This window comes from Scleropages formosus, chromosome 1 (genome assembly GCF_900964775.1).
Source record: "Scleropages formosus chromosome 1, fSclFor1.1, whole genome shotgun sequence".
In the NCBI taxonomy this organism is placed as follows: Eukaryota; Metazoa; Chordata; class Actinopteri; order Osteoglossiformes; family Osteoglossidae; genus Scleropages; species Scleropages formosus.
Window position 1 is genome coordinate 44,234,188 of NC_041806.1, and position 23,700 is coordinate 44,257,887.

General features: G+C 47.5%; 1 protein-coding gene across 4 annotated transcripts in view; it reads left to right on the forward strand.

The window, feature by feature from the left end:
• lama2 (laminin, alpha 2) overlaps positions 1-23,700 on the forward strand; it is a 102,689-nt gene that overhangs the window by 58,690 nt on the left and 20,299 nt on the right. For 3 of the 4 annotated variants that reach the window (XM_029258218.1, XM_029258216.1, XM_029258217.1), the window contains 18 exons: positions 127-233; positions 3,938-4,118; positions 4,664-4,800; positions 5,462-5,698; positions 9,809-9,952; positions 11,887-12,063; positions 12,461-12,646; positions 12,770-12,888; positions 14,258-14,375; positions 14,977-15,111; positions 16,537-16,661; positions 16,752-16,838; positions 16,927-17,120; positions 18,961-19,103; positions 20,221-20,319; positions 20,531-20,642; positions 22,344-22,506; positions 23,430-23,640. In XM_029258218.1, coding sequence (XP_029114051.1) covers positions 127-233; positions 3,938-4,118; positions 4,664-4,800; positions 5,462-5,698; positions 9,809-9,952; positions 11,887-12,063; positions 12,461-12,646; positions 12,770-12,888; positions 14,258-14,375; positions 14,977-15,111; positions 16,537-16,661; positions 16,752-16,838; positions 16,927-17,120; positions 18,961-19,103; positions 20,221-20,319; positions 20,531-20,642; positions 22,344-22,506; positions 23,430-23,640 — 2,675 coding nt within the window. The remainder of the gene's footprint in view (positions 1-126; positions 234-3,937; positions 4,119-4,663; positions 4,801-5,461; positions 5,699-9,808; positions 9,953-11,886; positions 12,064-12,460; positions 12,647-12,769; positions 12,889-14,257; positions 14,376-14,976; positions 15,112-16,536; positions 16,662-16,751; positions 16,839-16,926; positions 17,121-18,960; positions 19,104-20,220; positions 20,320-20,530; positions 20,643-22,343; positions 22,507-23,429; positions 23,641-23,700) is intronic. The other variant, XM_029258215.1, reaches the window with a different exon arrangement.

Below are 23,700 nucleotides of genomic sequence, written 5' to 3' on the forward strand. Positions count from 1 at the left end.
TTGGATTGCAGGTTATACGGTTTGACTCTGAATCCTCTTAGTGCCTTGACTGTAATTCTCTGTACGTACTAGATGAATGGTGTTTGGGCTCTGACCACGTCCCCCATGTCCCCACTATGTCCTCAGCCTGCCTATGCCATGTCAACGGCTCCGTATCAGAGGTGTGCGACCCAGCGACGGGTCAGTGCCAGTGCAGGCAGCATGTGGTCGGGAGGCAGTGCGACGAGTGCATGGTAGGTGTCCTCAGATGCATACACTCCTCTGTCACCTCTTTATTTACTCTGTTTTACCCTATCGGTCTTACTACGTTCATTGTCACTTTCCTGTGAAAGTTTTCCTGACTCCAGAAATAATTGCCATCATTTCCAGTTTATGAAGAATGTTTAAAACAAAAGCACTGAATACCGACCACAAAACATTTGAAATTGTTGAAAAAAGTGCAATGAAAATATTGGAGGGGGACGCGGTGGCGCAGTGGGTTGGACCGGGTCCTGCTCTCCGGTGGGTCTGGGGTTCAAGTCCCCCTTGGGGTGCCTTGCGACAGACTGGCGTCCCGTCCTGGGTGTGTCCCCTCCCCCTCCGGCCTTCCACCCCGTGTTGCCGGCTTAGGCTCCGGCTCCCTGCGACCCCATATGGGACAAGCGGTTCAGAAAGTGTGTGTGAAAATATTGGATGTTACCTTAATTTCGTCACGCTGACTCTTTTATCCAAAGCAACTTACAATGTTAAGCTGTTTACTGTGATTTATCTATTTAAACAGCTGTGTAAATTATACTGGAGCAATTTAAGGTAAGTATCTTGTTCAAGGGCACCGCAGCAGGAGGTGGGATTCAAACCTGGGCATTTTGAGCACAAATGTGCCTTACTAATAGGAGTCTTTATTGGGATTCGTTGTTGAGAAGTATGACTGGCAGTTTTATATCTTCAGTGATGGTATATGTACATGCTAAATGGAGAAAAGAAGACTGACAGAACTGGACATTACTGTAGAAAACATTTGCCATCAGAGAGTATTACACCTCCAGTTTTGGATGGGTAGTAGTGGTGGACTACCCGAAAACGAACCAGTCGGACCCACTCCCTGTGCCACTGCCTCTGACTCGCTGTCCTCCCCGCACCGACACGTGAAGCCGAACTGCTGGTGGGACGCGGAGCAGCAGGCGTGCAGGCCCTGCTCCTGCAGCCCGGTGGGGGCGATGTCTCGGCGCTGCGACCTGGAGGGCCGCTGCATCTGCAAGCCGGGCTTCGTGGGTCGCCGTTGTGACCTGGGTCGGCTGGTTCACGAGCGCAGGGAGACGCGCAGGGAGACGCGGCGCCCCGTCCAGCAGGTCCCGCTGTTACAGGCTGAACGATGGCCGTCCAGAAGGACCGGGGGCTGTCCCAGAGGAGCATATCTCCCCAAGGGGGTAAAATGCACAGCACGCTTGTGTGTGACAGTCAAAGACTCTGGTATGCCTGTAGGCTCCCTATTCCCACACACTGCATAATATTTTCCCATGATGCATTGCTCACATGTCCTCTGACCCACCATATCCTTTGACCCTACAAGAAGCCAACAACAAGCCCTCTGAACCAACCCTACACCATGTCCTCCGACCCCACTCTATGCTATGTCCACTGACCACTTTCTACGCCATTTTCGTTGTCCCTTCCCTACGCCATGTCCTCTGACACAACCCTATACAATGATCACTGACCCTACCCTACACCATGTCCTGTGACCCTAAGCTACAATGTCCCGTCTAACTATAAAGTACACCATGTCCACTGACCTTACCTTACACTGTGTGCTGTGACCCTACTCTAAATCATGCCCTCTAATTCTACTGAAGCACCATGATCGTCATCTCTTCAACCTGGTCATTGAGATTACCCCGAGTCCCTTGCTTTGGCCTTGAAATTATCCTGTTGTCCTATGCTGACTTCAGCGCTTTAAGTTGCATCCTTAAATGATGTGATTTCTGGTGTGGTTTTGAAACATTTTATATTTATGCACCTAACTATGCAGCTGGCTGCGTTTGTTAAGCACTAAAAAAACCTTTATGCTTGTTTTGCTGAAATTAATTACAGGTCATGTAGGTAGAACATTTATTTCAGTATGAGTGTTACTGTCTTGTTGGAATTTATTTCCTATGCATAGCATTTATATATACAGTATAGACAACTACAGCAACATTTTGAGATTTCTGCTCTATTCTTAAATGCAAGGGACTCTTTTAGTCAAATGACAATTAAATAATAATTAACATGAAGAGGATAATAGTGCCACCCCATACGTGCAGTACCTCATTTTCTCTTAGGGCTGTGAGAATATCATGTGGTTTGGGATAATTAGAGTCATGCCAGCTCAGACATTTCTTAAATGCCTCCTGCTTTTTCCCCATCAGAGAACACATTATATAAATTATATATAAGGGTATGTATAAATTATAGAAAAAGCACACGAGTGGCAGAAGAAGAAACGGAGACACAAAGGAGAAGAAATGTATTTTTCCATCTGAGCGCAAGACTGAATTAAGGCTGAGAGGTGGCAATTGGAAGCGGCAATTAGAAGTCGACGCCAGCAAGGACTTTGCGTTGCTTGCGTATGGTTAACTTCTAGCGATGCCTCCTCTTGCTTTCAGGGTGGTTCTGATCCGGCAGCGAAACACTGAGCATTAAACAAAGGAGGAAAAGTTCAGATCGGAGCATATCGAAGAGTTCAGTGGGACCCGGTGCCCGGCGGAGGAATCTTCAAACGCGCCATGTTTCTATGGCGCCGCAACCGTCTCCGCTTTCAGGTGTCGCGGTGGAGAATAATAGAGATTAGCAGTGACGCCCAGTTGGCCCACAGATAATGACATTCCTATCAGACCATCTGTCCCAGGCTGCCGCCTTCCACTGCTCTAAGCGCCCAAATTCCCCTTTTTGTATTCGACACATGCTGCCGCATTATTAATCGAAGATGGGAATTACGTTTCTTCCCCTGCTGTAGAATGTGAATGTAGACATTTCACATTATGATTTCACGTTAGCACTGTATTACAAAGTATTATTGTATTCTAAATGCTTATGAATCATGCAAGGAATCCATTATCAACTGGCTTCCCACTACGCATGTGGAATTTTCCTTTTTTTTTTTTACACTCCATACTGTATAGATGATCACGCCTAAATATTTATAAGTGCTGAACTGTGAGATGATTTTACTCTGCTGCATGTTTGCTTTGTGGAAGTGTGCTGCTGTTCTTTTGCTGTATTGTGCAGTGTATTTGCACCCCAACCTTTTTTTTTGTGGGGAGGGGGCACTGAAACACACCCCTGAATTTTAGCGGGGAACGCACCTGAAATGATCTCCACATCTATAACAATGCGTAATTTTTTCTGTGAATCCATCGCTGACTACTCTGATCGTTTCCGGGCAGCGTGAATCACGATTTACGGCACAGCTCTTTAATTAGAAATACAACATTGCGCATCGTGATAAACATAATTGTGGTGTTATGATGGATTTAATAAGTATTCAGGCTGTAAAAATCCATGTATAAACTTTGCTGGCAGAAGGAGGCCTTTTTATGACATTTGGCTGGTAAGCAGTACCCAACATCTGTGCTTCCTGCTCGAGTGGAACACAAAGAGAATGTCCCGCATTGATCTGGGGTGAGCTGGGGATCAGAGTGGCCCACCTGGTCCCTGGCTTTGATCCGTCACTCTCTCCAGCGCGGCGTCCGTTCTCTGGCCACGCAGCGCCAACAGCCTCATCGTGCCGCTTTGCCGGGGGTTAGCCTGGCACGCACGCGTCTCGCAAAGAGCCTCCGGGTCCACCCTGCAGCGGTGGGGTAGGGGGGGTGATGTTTTTTTGCCTTGATGTTGGGGAGTACTGTGTCGACGCTGTGCCATGAGCGTTGTCGACTGGCGGTCCAGACGCGACGTTAACCGCCTTTCACCCCCCCCGCAGCCCTCCACTTTCGGCATACAGCAGGGCCGCGGCTGCGTCCCGTGCCACTGCAACTCCTTCGGGTCCAAGTCGTTTGACTGTGATGAGAGGGGCCAATGCCGCTGCCAGCCGGGGGTGACCGGACTCAAGTGCGACCGATGCGCTCGCGGATACTTCAATTTCCAGGAAGGGGGCTGCACACGTAGGCCTTGTTTCCTGTTTTCCTGATCCTGCTGTACGCTGTTCACCTGAGCTTCTGTGACTAGGGACAGATCGTTGGACAGACACAACAACACAAAATCACACACAATGTTTAATCCACACATTCCCATTTTATATGCCCTCATTACACATATCAATACAAATAATATCAATGCATATTATTATGTATGCATATATAGCAAAACAAATTCTCTTTCACTTCTCAGATTTCAGTACTATTTCAGAAATTAATTTTTAGCTGATGCCTTTCTCCAAGGTGACGTACAATGTTTGCATACTAAGGTGCTTACAGTTTTTCACAGATTTCTACAGCTATGTGATTCAACCAGTTATTCGTTTAGTTCATCGGTTAATGAATTAACGGTTATAGATCCCTTTATGCAGCTGTATCAGTGTAATTTCTGTATCAGTTCAGGGTAAGTACCTTGCTCAAAGGTACTGTAGTAGGAGGAGTATTCAGGATGAACGCCATGGATGTCGGATTTCTTTATTTCGTTACCGGAAAATCTCTATTTCCACTCCTAGCTTGCCAGTGTGCCGATGTGGGCAACAACTGCGACTCCAACACGGGGCAGTGCATCTGCCCCCCAAACACCGTAGGAGAGAGGTGCGATAAGTGCGCCCCCAATTACTGGGGTCATGATATTGTGATGGGTTGTAAGGTGAGTTTCCCTCCCCTGCGTCTCTTTATTAGCTTTCTGTGCCAAGTAGGCTCACCTGTAAGTGGCGTGCTCTTGGACTCATTTTGCGGTTAATGGACATCTCCCGGTTCTTGTTCCTGACATTTCAAAAGCCGGTTAATTACCTTGAGATCGACATTAGGCTTGGGCGTCATGGACAGACTACACTAATTGTTCATCTTTATCAACAGAGGCAATGCATTTTCACTTATTTGCTTATTCATGAAAAAATGCAGCTGGAAGTGTTGCAGCTACAGTCGTTTAATGAAAAGTTAATTAGTCGGACATCGGATTTAAAATGGAAATGAAGCATTTCCTAGCGAAAACGTTCTTTAATTCATACCGAAAACCAATTTGGAAATCGGAATTATATTTGTGCACAAATATGGTGGCTGGGTGGGGGGGGTGGGGTTTGGATTATAAATTTAATTTGAAAACATGACTTTGTAAACATGAGTCAAAGTCACATTGAAAAATCCTCTCTTCCACAGATGGTGTGAATAATGGGAGACAGTGAAATGACTCTATAAACCTCCTTCAGTTAAATTTGCGTTGTGGCTTAGAATTATAGAGCTTAAAATGTTACAGAAATAGGGGCACGATGTGACCGGTGTGACCTCTGCGATGACCCCTATCTCCTCAGGCATGCGACTGCAATGTGGTCGGCTCCCTGACCCTGCAGTGCAACCCCGACACCGGCTGCTGCTTCTGCCGGGACCAGTTCACCGGCGAGAAGTGCGACCAGTGCAAAATGGGCTACCACGACTTCCCACAATGCACCACGTGCGACTGCTCCGTGGCCGGCTCCGCCGGTCAGACCTGCGATGCGGAGCGCAGATTGTGCTCTTGCTCTGACAGGACGGGACAGTGCACTTGCAAGGTACTGCAATACCTGCCAGATTCCTCAATCACAACCACAGACCTAGAGTAAACCACATCAAGACAAATAATTCCATTCATTCTTAATGACTTCTTCGATTTGGATTATTGTTTTTAATATGCAATATGCATAAATGTTTCCTAAAGTAAAATTTTGTCAGGATTGATTTCCAGCTAAGGTAAGCATTTGTAATCGAAAGCAATCACTTTATTTGCACTGACTTGTTATATCATTAATTATATCACTGTTATTAATAGTACACTGGCTCCCCTACCTTGTAAGACTTACAATTTAAAAACTTACTAACCTCAGTACTTTTATTGTCTTTGAACTACAGTGAAATTAAAACAAATTTAAAATGACTGAAAATAGAAATGCAGATTTACACAGAAATAGATTCCTATGAAATTCCTCATGCTGTTATTAATCACCCACGCTTAAGAATATCATATACGAGCTGAAAAAATCTGTGCACACTGCAAGTGAGCTGAATTAACGAAATTTGCTTGTTCCATTCAGATGTATTTTACTGCCATCTTTTGACTTGGTGGTGCAAGCGTACTTTTCGCATCTTGTTGATTACAGGACAGAGTAGTTCCAACATTTAGCAAAAAACTAGAGTGTGATATATGGGGTAAAAAGGCCACTTGCCCAGAGTACCAGACAGACCATTTGGTTCAGTGCTCCTCTGTGTCAATATATCGGGGGCATCGGCCTAATCAAGTGCCACTGCTCTCTTTCTGTCTATAAATTAAATAACTAATTAATAATAATAATAATAATAATAATAATAAAAAATAACCATACTAAAGTATTGCTGGGGCTAATCAACAGAGAGCCACACAACCATACAGCTCCAGCCTCAAAGGCCCAGAGAGATGTGATACTCCTTGGAAATGCTGGACAACTGCCCAGCACTAAGTCGGTCACCTGCCCTCATAGGGATCTTAAAGCATTTATATGCTGTCTGGCTAGATGCTAGATGAAAATCTTAGAATCTGTTGCCTTTGCATGGCAGGCAGGCGCTAATATGTTCTGTAGCTGAACAGTTCTCAGCCCTGTTCCTGGCAGATCCCTGGGAGGTCTTCCAGCCGGGCTATTAATTAAGCTGTCTTCAGTGGGTTTTCGGTGCATAAATCACACTGCTGAAATCATGTTCAACACATTTGTTAAGGTTTTCAGTCACATTAACCAGATTTATTAATGATACATACCCACAGTGAAATTATTATTATTATTATTATTATTATTATTATTATTATTATTATTATTTGGCTGACCCCTTTACCCAAGGTGGATTACAATGTTTAGTTTCTATGGTCATCTTTTTACAATTATCTGCTTCTTTATGCAGTTGGGTAATTTTTACTAGAGTAATGCAGGGTATTCAAAAGTATTACAACAGCAGCAGGATTTGAACCCGCATCCTTTGATGGCTGCAAACACTACCTGTAGTCTCTATAATGTGAGATATATTGTGAGATATTAGAAAGGTGCTGCAGCCTTAATAAAAGACTTGCTTTGCTTGGTGTGAAACTTAGGATAAATTAGTTATAACTTCAATCAGAGATTTTCTTATGTAAATTATGTGGTCTTTTTGATCACTTGATCTAAGCCTATTCATTGGAATCATTAATTAACTGAAATCACAGACATCTTTTTTGATATTTAAAAATAACAAGTATAACTTTAATTATTTTTTCACCATTTTAGGTATTTCATGATTATTGCATGCTACAGTAAGTCCTCAGCTCAGTCTTTTAGTATAACATGACTTAAATTGTGTGCCTCATTTATTGGACATATCAGTCCAGTTTAATTATTCACAAGAGCAGTTCTAACAAAAACCAGCCAACATGTGGATTGAGGTAGTCAGGAATGAGAACCACTGAGGTAGAACATCTAAATCACAGTGTGTGACTCCTCTCCTTACCACCACCTACCCTACCCTACCCTACCCTACCCTACCCTACCCTACCCTCACCCCTTTTCCTTAGCAAACCGCTGCAGACTCATTGATAAGTGTGGGTTTAAAAGGCCTTTTACTGCGATTACCAGTAAATGTCACATCAGTGTGAGTAATAGCGGAGCGCTTTATGAGGCTTGGCGTCGCCAAGGAGACCCAAGGGATGGGGCATGTTGGGGGGGCAATGGAAATAGACTCTACGTGGGCGATGGTTCAACTGTAAGGGGCGCTCCTCGATCTGGCAGCACGACGCTATCACTGACAACCCACTAGTGGGGAATGGGAGGACAGCAGGTGCTGACACTGACTCCAGCGGAACTGCTGCTTCTATGTTAAAAACACGCCTGTGCATGGTGTACCTTAATGAACCTGCTTATTTAACTTTGCTGATTGTGGTTTGCTCACTGTCTTGCTGTGGTAGAGCGAGAATCATCATGGTCACTTCTGAAGATGCTGGAAGACCCATTGTGTCACATGATGTACCCTTGAATATGTCCAGGTCATGACATGGGGACACTGAGACAGGGGTGCACCAAAGAGCCAGTCTCATGAACTTTTAGCCAAACCAGATTGGGAAAATACTACAGTAAAGCGAGGTTCATAGCATTTTTTTGCTCGCAATAGTGGCACCCATAATTGTTTCATCATCTTAGTCCTTTGAGTGTCTTTCAAAATGCTTTATCACTATAACTTTCTTAAGATTTGCAGTAAGGTCCTGTTACAGTTATGAAAACCCATGGCATTATAGGGCTTACAGAGAAAACAATGATATTTTGAAGCTATGACAAACAAAAAATCAACTCATCCTGTCTTCATCTTTAATTTTCTTCAAGAGGCATCATGGAGGAATCGTACTTTATTTAAACCTTTTCTGTACTGTTGTCAAATCCTTAAAAAAATATATCATAAACAATCTTTTTTTTTCTAGGGGATTGAGGTTTTTAAACAGTTTTTATGCATTTCACATTTTGATAAAGAATTTAATTTGGCTCGCTTACAAAAAGGCATTATTTAAAAATTACATGTATTGCATAATACTAGATTTACATCCTGATGTATAATGGTAATGCGATTTCAAGTACAGTACAAGTAATTTTCAAATTCATTTCATTTCTAAAAATATGAAGGGTCATATGATAGTTTGTATAAGGCTTAGTAACTGAAATCACCACAGGCAGCATTTTTTTTTATCACTGCTACATGAGACTGACCCCATAGCTTGTTGGGTGACAAGAGATGTCAGTTACGTCCAGTAGGATGTTTCCCATGTAAGCGTGTGCTTGTCAGGGATGTCAGCCATCGAACCCAGTCTCATTACCCCACCGACACCATTTGTCCAAATGTGTTCTCCCAGAGCTGCCTCCTTGCCCCTCGTGGTGTAGTCACAGATTGTAGTTGGTGTCACCATGATGTATCACAGCTGTGGTCGTGTCTCCTCGCTCCTCATGTGCCATCAAAATGTGGACCTTCAGTCAAAGTCTGGACTGTAGATTTATTTCAAAACAAAGAAATGTTTTCATGTTCCTTATTTGCGTTCCCTGACTAAAAACCACTTCAAGCCATGTCCTGATGTGGTCACCAAACTGAGTGAACTGTGAAGGGCGTATCTTATTTCACATGCCTGTGGCCAAAGCTGATCTACTGCATTTGATGAATGTCTTCTCTGAGGATCAGCAGACTTTGCCTGATGTTCTATAGCTTGAGGCCATAGAGAGACCGCAACTGTTCCACTAAAAAATTTTGCCACAATTACAGTGTAAAAAGAAACACATACCATGCTTTGCCAAAGAAAGTGTAATTAAGGTGAGTCAATGAAGAGTCCACTGAAAGAGTCCATTATTATTATTATTATTATTATTATTATTATTATTAGCTGATGCCTTTACTCAAGGCAGTTAACTGTGTTAGGTTTGCATGCTAATCTAATTACAATTATCTACTTGTTTATAGAGTTGGGTTGGTTTTACTGGAGTAATATGGGGTATGTAACTTAAGACTACTGCAAGAGTTGCAGGGTTTCAACCAGGGTCCTTTGACGGCTCCAAACACTGGATGCTTTTTGACCACAGTAATGACCAGCTGATGGAGCGCCTATAGACCTTTTCTGTATCCACCCCTTCCCTGATCTGTGGCTGTGTCTCTAGGTCAATGTTCAGGGTTTGAAGTGTGATCGCTGTCGGCCCGGCACATTTGGACTCAGCGCCAGGAATCCGCTGGGCTGCAGCCAGTGCTACTGCTTCGGGTTGTCCAGCACATGCGCCGAGGCCACGGGTCTGATCCGCATGTGGGTGAGTGTCCGCCATGATGTTGTGGGTGCCCATCCCCCACCCTCTGAGACCACCGCTTTACTGGTCATAGCTGCGATAACTAAAGCAGTGGAACCAGTCCTCAAAGGGTCATTACAATACCTCACAAACCAGTTCAACAGCTGAACAAATGTGTTTGTTTCATGTTGGCTAGAGACAGAGCTTTGGGATCGTTCAGCTAACGTAGTTAACTCTGCAACTGAGTCTGCGACCTGCCCCTTGCACAACTCAATAAGAGCTTGCTGAGAGCCGTAGCGATCCATCAACTGAAATGGATGGGCAGTTCGGGGGCCAACGCCCTTAAGGGGTTATAAAACTCTAACGTGGACAGTGTTAATAGAGTGCACTTCTGTACGGTTTCTCCGGTGCCCCTTGGCCTACTGTTACTGGAACTCAAGTGGAGCATTAATTCTGATCTTGAATAATTAACGCTGTTTCCTTCATTGTAGCGTCCTGCTCGTGAGCAGGGTAAAACATCCTGTTTTTCCCAACTCGTGCAGTACTAGCTACCGTATCCATATAGCAGTGGTCCGTTAGAACATTTTGCCATTTTTAGGTCTCAGCAGAATACTGTGGAATTAGATTAGCTGGTCTACCATTCTCTGTGTAATATAGCCCAGGGAATCTGAGAAAACGGAGAAGGCATTAACCAGAGAGAATTTCTCCACCATTTCTCCACCTCCGCTGCTGGAAGACACATGAACAAACTTCTCTGTTTCATATTTCATGAAATTAAGTGCAGTGTAAACACAGGAAGGTACCGGTGCAAACAGAGGAATGGAAAAAGCAGCGAAGACGGGGGGGACTGCAGGAGGCCATGCGGAGGGAGATATTTCCCTGTTTGTTTTTAATAAGGAATTCTCAGCAAGAGCGTGGGCCTGATAAATCTTTGTGTCCATGGAGACGGAGGCTGAGGACATCATCAGAGGACACTTTTATATAAAAAGGAAACGGTGGCTAAATTAAATAAAGAATGCAGCCAAAACTTAATCTAACTTTGTTTGCTTTAAGGAAAAGCCAGTTGACAGTCCCTGCCGTTATTTATTGGAATGCGAAGGATTTTCTCTAAGTCAGTGAGTCGTGAGATTACAAGTTGAAGGGAGGCAAAATACAACTGAGTCCTTCTTGGAGTTAAGTGCTTTCTTGAAATTTTCTCCTGTCCATCATACAGGTGTCAGAGGGCGCGAAAGCATTTTATAGACGCTCCAATGACACCAAACCTGGATGCAGAAATACTGACTGTGTAATATAATCGATTTGCATTGCAGTATATCTCAGTTTTTAGAAGTATTAATTTTTGTGCCTCAGTTTGGGTAATAGTTTCATCATGCAGTTACAGACATCAATAAAGTGGTTATATGAATACAAAATACACTTAAGGAACTGAAGAATAGAATTATACGTTATAATGCCAAAAATGTTATTTTCACTTGTCGTTGAATATTGCACAATATTTCTGCATTAGATTTCATTGGCTTATTCTGTGTATTACATTTAAGAGTATATGATTAGATATTTTTGTTTCATAAGTTGTTCTCTAAAAAATATTTTTACCACGTAAAGCCAAAAACTGCCCTTTTATTTTGTTGCAACTTCATTTTGTGCTTCTGCTTACATTTCTAAATGTGCAATGAAAAAGAATCAAAATCACTTTGTTTCACCCAGAGTGAATGGAGATGCATTTAGGTAACCACTCCGCAGGTACTAATAGCCAGTATGGCTGTGATATGCTAGCGAGCACGAGTAGAATTTAAAAGCCATGAAACAGACAGTAGGAAAAGCAAATGAACAAAAACGAGAAAGGAAGCCGGTTGAGCTGTTACTGCGGCTGCTGCCGCAGAGGTATGTACCGTCTCAAGTGCTTCTTCCTCCCGCCTTGAACGAACCGCTCGCCGTCTCTGCCGATCTCCCCGCAGCTCACGCTGAAGCCAGAGCAGACAGTCCTCCCGCTGGTGGACAGGGATGGCCGGCTGAGGACCACGCAGGGGGTTTCCTTCCAGCACCCGGAGATCGTCGCGCACGCGGACCTGGTTGCCCGCGAGCTGTCGGAGCCATTCTACTGGAGGCTTCCTGAGCAGTTCCAGGGTTCAATGGTTATTGCACATCTCCTCTTTTCACTTTAGTCCTTCACTGTTGACAGATGTGCTGCTGAAAGGACTGTTTACCGTTTGCAGATTGCAGTTGGGGGGTTTCTTTTTGCCATTGCTTTGCTGGGGCCTAAATCATTCGGGTTAATAATCAAAATGGTGCTTTGGGACAAGTCCCAAGGTGTCAGATGCCATTGCAGGTTGGTTTCTGGTACGGTATCATTGAGCGAGGCCCCTAATCTAGAATCAAATATGTTTTTGAAGGCATAAACCGAGTTACAGTTTCGATAAAATCATTGCCTGAGTAATTAAATAGTAACAAACAGCAACAGAAAAGAGGAACGCTATTCCTGCAATATCTAAAATACTTTGGTTGTTGTTGCTGTATTTCCTTTCCACCCAGATAACAGCCTATGGAGGAAAACTGAAGTATGCTATTTATTATGAAGCCAGAGATGAAACAGGCAAGTCCTCCTATGAGCCCCAGGTTGTCGTCAGAGGCGGCCCCCACAAGGACAAGGTGATGGTGCGGCACATCACGGGCCTGCAGATCGGTCAGCTGACCCGTCACGAAGTTGAGATGACAGAGGTGAGCGATCAGTCGCCCGGTAACACCCAACGCTCGGGCCACTCGGACAGCGTGACACAGCCGCTGCGCTGTCGTAAAGCTGAGCACGGCACCGCACCCTAGCCTACTGCCTCTTCGTTTCAGCACGACTGGAAGCACAGCGACAATAGAGACATGACGCGTGAGGAGTTCATGGATGTGCTGTTTCGCGTCGAATACATCCTCATTAAAGCTTCTCATGGAAATCTGATGAGACAGAGCAGGTACCCTCTTCATCCGTTGAAAGGGCACAGAAAAGTACGTACGGGTGACCTTGCCTCGGAGTAATTGTAGCTGTTGCTTCATTATATGAGTACTCTGGAACACAGTGTAGATTGCAAAGAGGGCATGTAGTCACATGAGCGCTAAATAGAAGAGTCAAGTGGCACGTTAATTGTGTTGTCAAGAGGCAAGTAAAATGAAATGGAAACTACTGCCGCTCCCATTCACAAGAGGAATATAATGTAGTATATTATGGCAACATTTTTCATGGAATACAGGTAATGTATTCTCACTCAAGTGTACGTCATTTCACACACACACATTTTCAGAACCGCTTGTCCCATACGGGGTCACGGGGAACCGGAGCCTACCCGGTAACACAGGACGTAAGGCCAGAGGGGGAGGGGACACACCCAGGACGGGACGCCAGTCCGTCGCAAGGCACCCCAAGCGGGACTCGAACCCCAGACCCACCGGAGAGCAGAACTGGGGTCCAACCCACTGCGCCACCGCATCCCACCGCTGTCATTTCCTTCCTCAAAATATGTATTTCTATGAAGCCCTGCTGTTAATTTTCTCCACTTTAGAGGAAGAGTGTTCTTAAATGTCCTCCAAACTGTGTTATAGGGACAGCTAGTGGTGTAGTAGTAGCAGTCGCTGTCTTTTGACCCAAGGGTTGCAGGTTTGATCCCCACCTCCAGCTGTAGTACCCTTGAGCAAGGAACTTACCTTAAATTGCTCCAGTAAAATTACCCAGCTGTTTAAATGGGTAAATAATTGTAGGTGTGGGGTGCAGTGGGTTGGACCGGGTCCTGCTCTCCGGTGGGTCTGGGGTTTGAGTCCTGCTCGGGGTGCCTTGTGATGGACTGGTGTCCCGTCCTGGGTGTGTCTCCTCCCCCTCCAGCCTTACGCCCTGTGTTTCTGGGTTAGGCTCTGGCTCCCCGCGACCCCGTATGGGACAAGTGGTTCAGATGATGATGTGTGATAATTGTAAGCTTGTGATAACTGTAACCTTAACATTGTAAGTTGCTTTGGAGTAAAGCATCAGCTAAATGTGTGAAACATGTACTGACTGCACTGATGGGTCCAAAAACACTTCATAGAGGACATCCCATATTTTTAAATTGTACCTCGTGTTTCGGGGTGCGGCTTGATGAACGCCTTGGAAATCGCAGAAATCTAAAACTTCTTATGAGGATATAGAAGCGCTGCAATGTTTTTCCCATACAGTCTGCGTTCAGTTTCCATATATAAGTATCAACAGACAGGAGTTCTCTCTCCTAGCGCTCTGTAGATGAATTCTAAACATTGCACATCATTGATTCACCTTAACCGTTTTTATTTGTCCTTTTTAAATTGATCAAAATGCAGGATCTCGGAGATTTCCCTGGAGGTTGCTGAGGAGGGTCGGCCCTCCGTCGAAAGCGAGCGCGCCCATCAGATTGAGAAGTGCGAATGTCCCCAGGGATACTCCGGGCTGTCCTGCGAGGTGATCCTCCCCCCAGCGTGCCGTCCACTTCTAACCGCAATAGCCTCAGGCCTCCCGCAGAATTGAGCCGAGCCGCGGATGCTCGCGGGTTTGCGCGGAGGCGATTAGGGGGAAAAAAAAAAAATGTCTGTCACAATCTCCCACCATCTTTCCGCTCAACAAATAGACTGTGAACAAATGGATTCGCTGTTTTTTTGGGCTTGGAAGCTGCTGGGGCTTCTGTCGCTCTTCGCCGCTACTTTAATGAACCCCGAGAATCTGAAAGCAAACTTTTGTTTTACTGTTATGACTTTGGAAGAGAAAGTGTGATTGATGTGCTGTACTAGATGGGCGGAGGGAGGGGGGCATCGTAAAGGAGGCTGTGAGCAAGCGAGGCAGATGGCATTTATTTTAAGCCGCCGCATAGTTAATAAAGCATTTTTTAAATGGGCATTTAGCATGTTTGTTGTGAGCAGATGGCTCTCCAAATTGACCCTATTAATACTGAATATGCGAGGCTCGCCTGCGCTCGGGGAGCAGCCCTGGTTCACCCTGGTTCTCCCCCCAGGGTTCTCTCATGGTCCTGGGGCTGATGTGTCTGTGTATAACCCCCCCCCCACAGGAGTGCGCCGCCGGGTTCTACCGCCTGTCGGAGCGGGCTGGCAGCCGCGTCTCCCGAGCTGGCATCGGAACCTGCGTGCGATGCCAGTGCAGCGGGCACAGTCAAACCTGTGATCCAGAGACATCCATCTGCCAGGTAAGGGCGCTGCCCCCCTCCCCACCTCCTCCCCAGCCTCACGTACCTTGGGAATGGCCAGTGGCAAATGGCCTGCTCCACGTACCCCTGTGGCCCCAAAAGCCCCCAATTAATATTCTCCGTCCTCTGCTTGTGCTCACAAGCTTTCCTCCTCCAGATCAATCCGGAATGATTTTTATATACACTTCATATGAAGTCCAACAGCGTGATTATTATTATGACTGGAGGCCATCCTTTGTTAACAAAGGTGGACATTTCTCGCCACAGCGTGCCGCTTTGCAGCGCACATCACACCATCCGTAGCACCGGCTCTGGTTTCGAGCGTCACGCGGCGCACTCGCTCAAGTGTCGCTCGCATCCTCTTCTCCGGGTATGAAATTCAATCTCAGGTTCATTTGCATTTGTGCTAATAACAATATCATTTGCATTTTACAGAACTGGAAAATTGAAAATGTTAAATGAATGTGTACAGCGCAATTTAGGTAATTGAGGTACACAAGAAGTTAATGAAAGTCTTCAGCTGCCGTGGCTCAGTAAACCAGTACTTCAGTGGACTGATTACTGTCTTCAGTGCGTATTGGCATTTTCTCAGTGTGACGTTACTGCAGGAAATGGGGAAAAAACACGGCAGGGAAGCGTTTCTGGTAGTTATTCCTTCAAACTTTCCCCTCCAAATCACTGCAGCTTATCGCTGGTTTCTCATTTGACTCCTTCAAACAGCTCTTGCGGACTTTCCCTTGTAACATTTACATTTATTCATTTAGCAGGAGCTTTTCTCCAACGCGTTGTACAAAGAGCACTGTGTAGTATTCAGGTGACACCTTTTTTCCAAGGTCACATGGATACACCACAGCTATATACCAGAGCAGCGTAACAGACACAGTCACACGCACACACACACGCATCATCTGAAACCACTTGTCCCATATGGGGTCACGGGGAGCCGGAGCCTAGCCCGACAACACAGGGCGCAAGGCTGGAGGGGGAGGGGACACACCCAGGACGGGACGCCAGTCCATCCCAAGGCGCCCCAATCGGGATGCGAACCCCAGACCCGCCGGAGAGCAGAGCCCGGTCCAACCCAATGCGCCACCGCACCCCCCCACAGTCACGCAGTAAGGGCAATTTTGCAGTCACCGATCCACCTGAAACATGTCTTTGGGCTGTGAGAGAAAGCCCCAGCACACGGAGAAAGTCCACGCAAACATGAGGAGAACGTGCAAATTCCACACAGAGTGAGTAGAGAAGAAACCTACATATGATCGCACAGCTGTGGGGCGCCAGTGCTACTACCCATTGCACCGCTGTGTCGATTGTAAGAGTCTAATGGGTGACTATCTGAACAGGTGAAGTTGCAGTAAAGGTGAAGCCTGGCTGCCTTCCTATCTGGTGTCTCATCGTGTCTGGTGTTCCTCCGTCTCTTAGAACTGCCAGCACAACACGGTTGGGGACCGGTGTGAGCGATGCGCTCCGGGCTACTACGGCGTGGTGCGGGGGTCTCCTCAGGACTGCAGGCCCTGCGCTTGCCCCCTTAGCAACCCCGAGAACAAGTAGGCCATCTTTCCACACAGCCCGTCTCTGGAAAGTTCTCCAAGAGGCTTCGGGGCGGCACTGAGCGATGACCATTCCCTGTGTCCCAGTTTCAGCCCCACGTGTGTCATGGAGGGTTTCGCTGACTACCGCTGCGACGCCTGTCCTGAGGGGTACGAGGGGAAGTACTGCGAAAGGTAAGCGGCTGCAATATGTCTCATTAGACCCCGGAGGGTCAAATGCACTGCTGCTGAAAAACGTATCATCTGTTCATGTCACCCTTAGGTGTGCCAGCGGTTACCACGGAGACCCCCGCGCCCCCGGTGGCCGGTGCGAGGAGTGTAAGTGCGACTCTGTGGGCGCGCTGCCCGGCCCTTGCGATCCTCGCACCGGGCAATGCCGATGTCGGCCAGGGGCCACGGGACGGGCCTGTGACCGGTGCATGGAACGGCATGTCTGTGGGCCTTCTGGGATCGTGTGTACGTACCTGAGCTTCATGACCGCTTCCCTTCCTCCTCGCACTCGAACCCTGCCCGAACCTTGCCCAACCCCTGCAGATGTTGCAGAGAACCGCCTTTGCGCTGACATGCTACAACAGAGGTTTCCTCCCTTTCAACCTCATTATGACTCTCAGTGGAGCACCAGGCTCATCATCTTTATGTGTTTATAATACGGCTTCGGACTAAAGGAGAACCGCGGTAAGACCATTGTTCACCTGAACACAATTGTCCCCCCCTCCTCGGGCTAAACGTGCAGAAAGGAAATCTTGTTTTCCGTTTACTTGTAATGTGTTGCCATGGCAATTATCAGGGGTACTTTGAGGTTAGTTGTTTCTTCCAGTGATCTTATACCATTAAAAAGTAATGAAAAACAATCAGAGCTTCATTAAGCCAGAGGTATCGCGTACCTTGTAATCTTATTAAAAAGATCATTGTATGTTCCTCCATCAGTTTATTTCATGGTCGGCAGCCTCTTTACGTAACCCTAAAAACCTGCAGAACGCTGGCTGTGTTTTACTTACGGAGGTAAGAGTGCTGATGCAAGCTGCATGCAATTTGGAAAGGTAATGTGCGCAGTGCGAACACTCAGGGCCATTTTGCCCATCACAAAAGAGGGATCAGAAGCGAACCTCTTTGCAAGGCACCGTCTGCAGATGTCGCCCATCGCTGCGTTAAACGTGCCCGCATCGCCGGGTAACGCCCGGAGCTCGGTGCATGCCCTTTGCCTGGGTGTGTGAGCACGAGCGACTGCTGCATGATGTGTGTGTGTGTGTGTGTGTGTGTGTGTGTGTGTGTGTGTGTGTGTGTGTGTGTGTGTGCTGTTTTTTGCACTGCCTTAACATCTGCTAACCCCGATTCCTCACTTTTGCACCAAAGTCCAGGGAGGCTGGTGTGGAGTCACATCTCAGACCACCTTGTCCGGTTGGTTATCGAACCATGGGTTTTGTCTCCCTGGGGTTAGCTGCCATGGGGGGAGTTAAAATGCATGTCTTCACATGAGTTTCTTCGGTTTTGTTTGCGGGAGAGCCGCTGATTTTTAATATATATGTTAAGGACGACAATAGCAATGTGGAAAATCCATGCAAAACATATTTATGGTACTTGGGACTTTTGCCTTTCGTTTTTTTTCCCTTCTCCTCGATGCATGTTGAGCACCTGAAACGGACGGGCCGAAAGCCGATTTCCGCTCTCTGTCGCATTTCACGCTTGAAATCACACCGCCCGTCCGCCCACCCCCGAACCCTCCAGCGCCGCGCGCGCATAATCTCGCACAGCCAGAAAAGACCAGGATTCTCGTAAGCCTAAGAAAAGTTGAGAAATGTATTTGTTTATTTATTTATTTATTTGCTCGCTTGCCTTGAAGCCCTTTCACAGAGGTTTGAGTCTTTCCCGGGAGAGGCGGGGTGCGTTAAATTGGATGAAGTTAAACAGTGTGAAGGAGGCACCGTTGTTCTAGGGCTGTGACACTCCCTGGCCGTAAACAATCTCTCCCCCCCACCCCGATCCTGGTCACATCACCAGTCCACCTGGCCTGTCCCATCCTGGTAGGGTTGCTAAGCAACACAAACTTCGAAAAGTCCTCAGGATCCCCATCAAACCTCCTATCAACACCTGCCCCGTGTCCACTTTAGCCCTGTGTGTTGTTCCCACCAGGAAGGTGACAACTGGGAGCTGAGGGGGGCTGTTTGAGAAGAAGAGCTCATTAGGTTCCTACCGCTGGCACTCATAGGATGATGAGGTGGGGGGGATGTGAGTGGTTGTGTGTCACCTGGCTGACACGCTACCTGTTTGTGTGTGTGTGTGCGTGTCCACATTGCAGCCTGTGACGATGACTGCAGTGGCCTGCTGCTCAGTGACCTGGAGGGTCTCCATCGCCTTGTCTCCAGCATCAACCTCACTGGGCCCCTGCCTCCCCCCTACAAGGTGCTCTACAGGTTTGAGAACATGACCGAGGAGCTCAAGGTGAGACTGCGCTTTTACCCCGAAGACTATAAAACAAACATTTTAAAAACTTTTTCTGCCATTCGTCAAAGACTGAAAAGCGATATATACGAAACGAAGCTTTTTGTCAGATTTTAACTTGAATGTATTTTCACCGTACTTGACACGTGAGCATGTTTTCTTTTTTTGTGTATGTATTTTTTATGAACTGTAATTTTTCTTCTGTTGTTTTTGGGGTTCGCGTCTGAATTTCTGAGATAAACCGGAAATCAAACCTGGCGAAGTATTGAGTTTTGCCAAGTTTGAACGTGTGAACGCTCCTCGGCTGTGTCGGTCTCCCGGGGGATATGAAATTCCGTCAAACCTCACATCAAACAGCTTTCATGTCCCTGAGATGGTGATATTTCCTCTCAATTCGGAAGACTGAGGAAACATAAGACAACGCCATCTGTAGGGCCTTTTATGATGTACGGTAAATTCCACAAAAGATAGCGGCATCAGCGCTTGTGTCTAGAAGAGGTGGATTTTGTTTCCAACATCCTTGAAAGGGGAAGAAACAAAAGTGGTGCTTAGTCGACAGATTAGTGCAGATTACTGGTGGAGAGCCTTCTCGCTGGGATGAAGACATCGCCCGGTTCTTGCGTAAAGCGGTAGCTTAGTGGATCTCGCTGGGCCTGGCACTCTCGCTCCGTGCGGCGCTCAATCTGGCAGCCCCCTCAGACCGCTTCTTCTTGATGAATGGGGTTGCAGTGGAGGATGCACCATATAGGGATGCTGGTAGTGTAGTGGTTAGAGCAACTGCCTTTGGACCCAAAAATTGTAGGTTCAAGCTTCCCTTCCTGCTATAGTACCCTTGAGCAAGGTGCTTACACTGACTTGCTCCACTAAAATTACCCAGCTGTATAAATGGGTAAATAATTGTAAGTTGCTTTGGAGAAAAGCATCAGATAAATGTAACTATAGAGTGATGGCCTCTCCAGGCCTGCCATGCTTTTTTAAATGTGGCAGACTTTAAAGGGAAGCTCTCCACCACCTTTCCACCGATGTCCAACACAGCAGCCCCTGCCTGCACCCTGCAAGATGCTCTATGGGTTTCGCTGTATCAACAGAACTGAAACTCAGCTGTCATCTCCTGCAGCACCTGCTCTCCCCACAGAGGGCGCCAGAGAGGCTCCTCCAGCTGGCAGACAGCAACCTGGACAGCGTGGTGACGGAGATGGACGAGCTGTTAGGGCGGGTAGGTTGTTCCTGCGTGCTGGAGGAACTTGAGCTCCCGGTCAGAGAGCGATGTTCCGCTTCTCTCCCCTCCCGTCGTTCGACTTTACGAACACGTGCATCCACAAAAATGTGTCATTTTTTCCGTTTATGTAGCCGTGGTGGATACTCACCGCAGACTGACGTGCTTGACGTCACCAGTCCCAACAGACGGGTCGGTTTTGCTCCCACAGGCCAGCAAAGTTTCCGCAGACGGCGCGCAAACGGACGCTGACGCCGAACGGATCCACGCACGCGCGCAAGGGCTCGAGTCGTTGGTGAAGAGCGCCCTGCAGGCTGCAAAAGGTACTGCGCGCATAGTGTGGCGCGTGACCGCCTCCTCTCGACGCCCCGCGGGAGCGCGCGTCTCACGGAGCGATAAGCGGCCTGCTAAATGGCGACTTCATGACCAATTACAGCGAGTTTCCTCATATTTCTCCTCTCTGACCACTTTGTTAGTCCCTTGAAATACAGAGGGATCATGATGTAAAGCAAAGCCACCTCCAGCCCGAACGTGGCGTCTTCTGCTCTGTGATTAGAAGGCTTTTTTGTTGTGACATTTTACCGTGGTTTAAATTGGAAGACGGTTCTGTTAATAAAGGCCCCGGTGTTGCTGTGTGAGGGCTTAATTAAAAGAGACGAGTCCCTGTGAAGGCGGCGTAATGGCACCCAGCTGGCAGGCGGCGCGCTCGCCGTGGGCAGCGGGATTGGCGGCGCCGGGGTCAGAGCAGGTGGGCTCGGTGGCACCGAAAGACCCGCAGACGGCGAAGCTATTGCCCAGCCTGCGGAGTCCACCCCTCGAACCCCGACTGGCGCGACAGCAGTGGCCAGACTCCAAGCCATTCTCATTCACATCTCATCCTCCCCTTAAAAAAAAGCCTCTACCTAAAAAGCATACAAATGGAAAATGAAAAGCTTTCTTCTCTTTGTATTATATTTATGGGTGGTCTGGTTGGAGGCAATTTAACTGGAGTTCATGGCGATAAAGAAAAGTAAAATCAGGAGGGAGTCCATTTAATTTTCATGTTAGCACGTAAATAAACAAGTAGAAATTTGGCGACCGAGTCCAACTTAAAGTGGTTTAATTGCTTCTAAAGCGCAGTGTGCAATTATTTGGGGCTGAGCTGATTTAATAGGTATATATTTTGCCTTTGTAATCTTATTAAACATTTTCGTTGGAATTTCGGAAACGCGTCTAATTAAGGTTTCGTTTTGATGGTTTATATGTAAATTAGGAGGCGCCGAGTAACTCCTCCGCTTTTTCAACTGATGGGGTTTTGGTTTCAAAGACCAAATTAATGTGATTAAAGTCTGCCAAGCAGAGTCTGACTTTTCTTTGAATGCACCTAAAAGGAGTAAGAGCGGCAAATGGGAATCGGGGGAAGGAAGGAAAGCGGCGCATTTGGGCCGTTGCTGCGGCCCGTTTGCTGCCGTCGGTCCGAGAAGCCGCGGAATTTGGAAACTCGGTGCCGTGTTCCTGCCGCGGTCTCTCCGCGCAGGAACGGGAGACAAAGCCTGGGTGGGAAGCGGAGGAAAGGATCGCAGCCAGCAACGGGACGCGCGGCGCACTCCGGAATTAATTGGTCCTCGGGGCCGAGTGACGGGCCACGGATCGGTGTGAAATGAGTCTGACTCCCGTCGCGCGTGCCTAGGAAAGAAGGGCGCGCGCAGCACGCCCGAAGCCTTCTCTCCGCTGTTCTCTAAAGCAGAGGTTCACGAGAAGTTCACCGCGATGTGCGCCTGCTTTGCCCCCCGCCAAAACTCTACATTAAAGGAGCGGATCTCCTGCCGGCTTAAGTGACAACACTGTGGAGGTGAACGCCGAGAGGCGGGTAGTGTGTCGTCTCGCCCTTGCGATGCGCTCCGCAGCCCCATCCCCATCGTGCTCCATTCGTGCCTGTCGTGTCCCCCCGGAGACACCTATGTGCCTTATTTTGCGGCGAACAAAACAAGGTTACCGCTGACAGCGCTTTGCTTGCGGCATCTTGGTGTGTTCTGCCTTCCCAGCTCTGCAGGACAAGGCCCGGCAGCTGAACAAGACTCTGGGCATCCGGGACGGCGCCCCCGAGAGGAGTCTGCAGGAGATGCACCGCGACATTGAGGCCATGCTAGCAGAGCTGCGCAAGCGACAGCTGGGGGGGAACAAGCAGATCTCGGATGAGGAGCTGGGGTAGAGACCCTGCCTGGGGCCGTGCGCAACACGGTCCCATCTCCCTCTCTCCCTCTCTCTCTCTCTCTCCCCCCCTCTCTTTCTCTGTGTGTGTGCGTGTAGTCTGCGTAGGCAATCTCTGGCTGTTCCTCTTTCCTCCCACGTTCCGAAGAACAGGCCGTTGGGGTTGGTTGGTGGTTCTCACTTACCCCCTCCCCCCCTCTGTGTTTGTTCCCACCGCGATGCCTTGGCACTTGGTCCGCATGGTCCATATGGGACTGGGTGGTTCTGAGAAAGAACCGGGGGGGGGGTGTTGGATGTGCATCGCCGAGGAGGCAATGAAGTGAACGTTGCTACAGAAACAAAAGCCTCCTTTCATCAGGAATGTGTCCATGCTTCCACCCACTGTATTTTCCCCACAACCGTCAGCACTGAACAGTTACATTATCGGGACGGTAAAAACCCTCTTTATAAAAATGTGGTCGTGTTGATAGTCTTTATCATGCGTCTGGATGCAGCGATTGTGAAGAAACCTCCTCTGCGATGTTCTCTACATGTTTTTGCCATGCAAAGCCATTTTGTGGTTGAGCGAATCCAGACAAAATTAGGAAAGTTTTCTCTTCTTATGTAAAATCTTAATGAACTAATTAAAAGTTGCCTGAGGTCGGCGAGAGGAATATTATTCTTTCTAATCAAATTAGTTTAGTAATGTATGCCTCCTCAAACGCCCCGGCCTGACTTTGCAAAATTAAATAGGGCCATCTAGTGGCAATGATAAATAAAAATAAATCACAGAACACAAAGTGACAAAAAAAAATGTTTAATGACCCAGTGTAGCGCTTCAATTTGTTCCAACTTTCCTCTGTCCCTACTTGTTGAAAAACAGCTCCATCTGTGAGAAATGACTGACGCATGGGGCGGGGGGCGGGGGTCTCGATTTCCAGGGCTGCCGAGGCCCTGTTCCAGAAAGTGAAGAGGCTCTTCGGCAACCCGCACCAGGCAACCGAGGACCTGAAGCAGGAGGTGACGAGCAAGATGGGCGATTACCGAGGGAAGCTGGATGATGCGCAGGAGCTGCTGAAAGAGGCGCAGCGGAAGATCCGAGAGACCAACACCCTCTCGAACCTCAATCACTGGAACATGAGCAACTTGGAGGTGGAGTTTTCTCTTTATTGGCCCCATCCGTTTAATGCTTAATGAGTAAAGTCATACGCA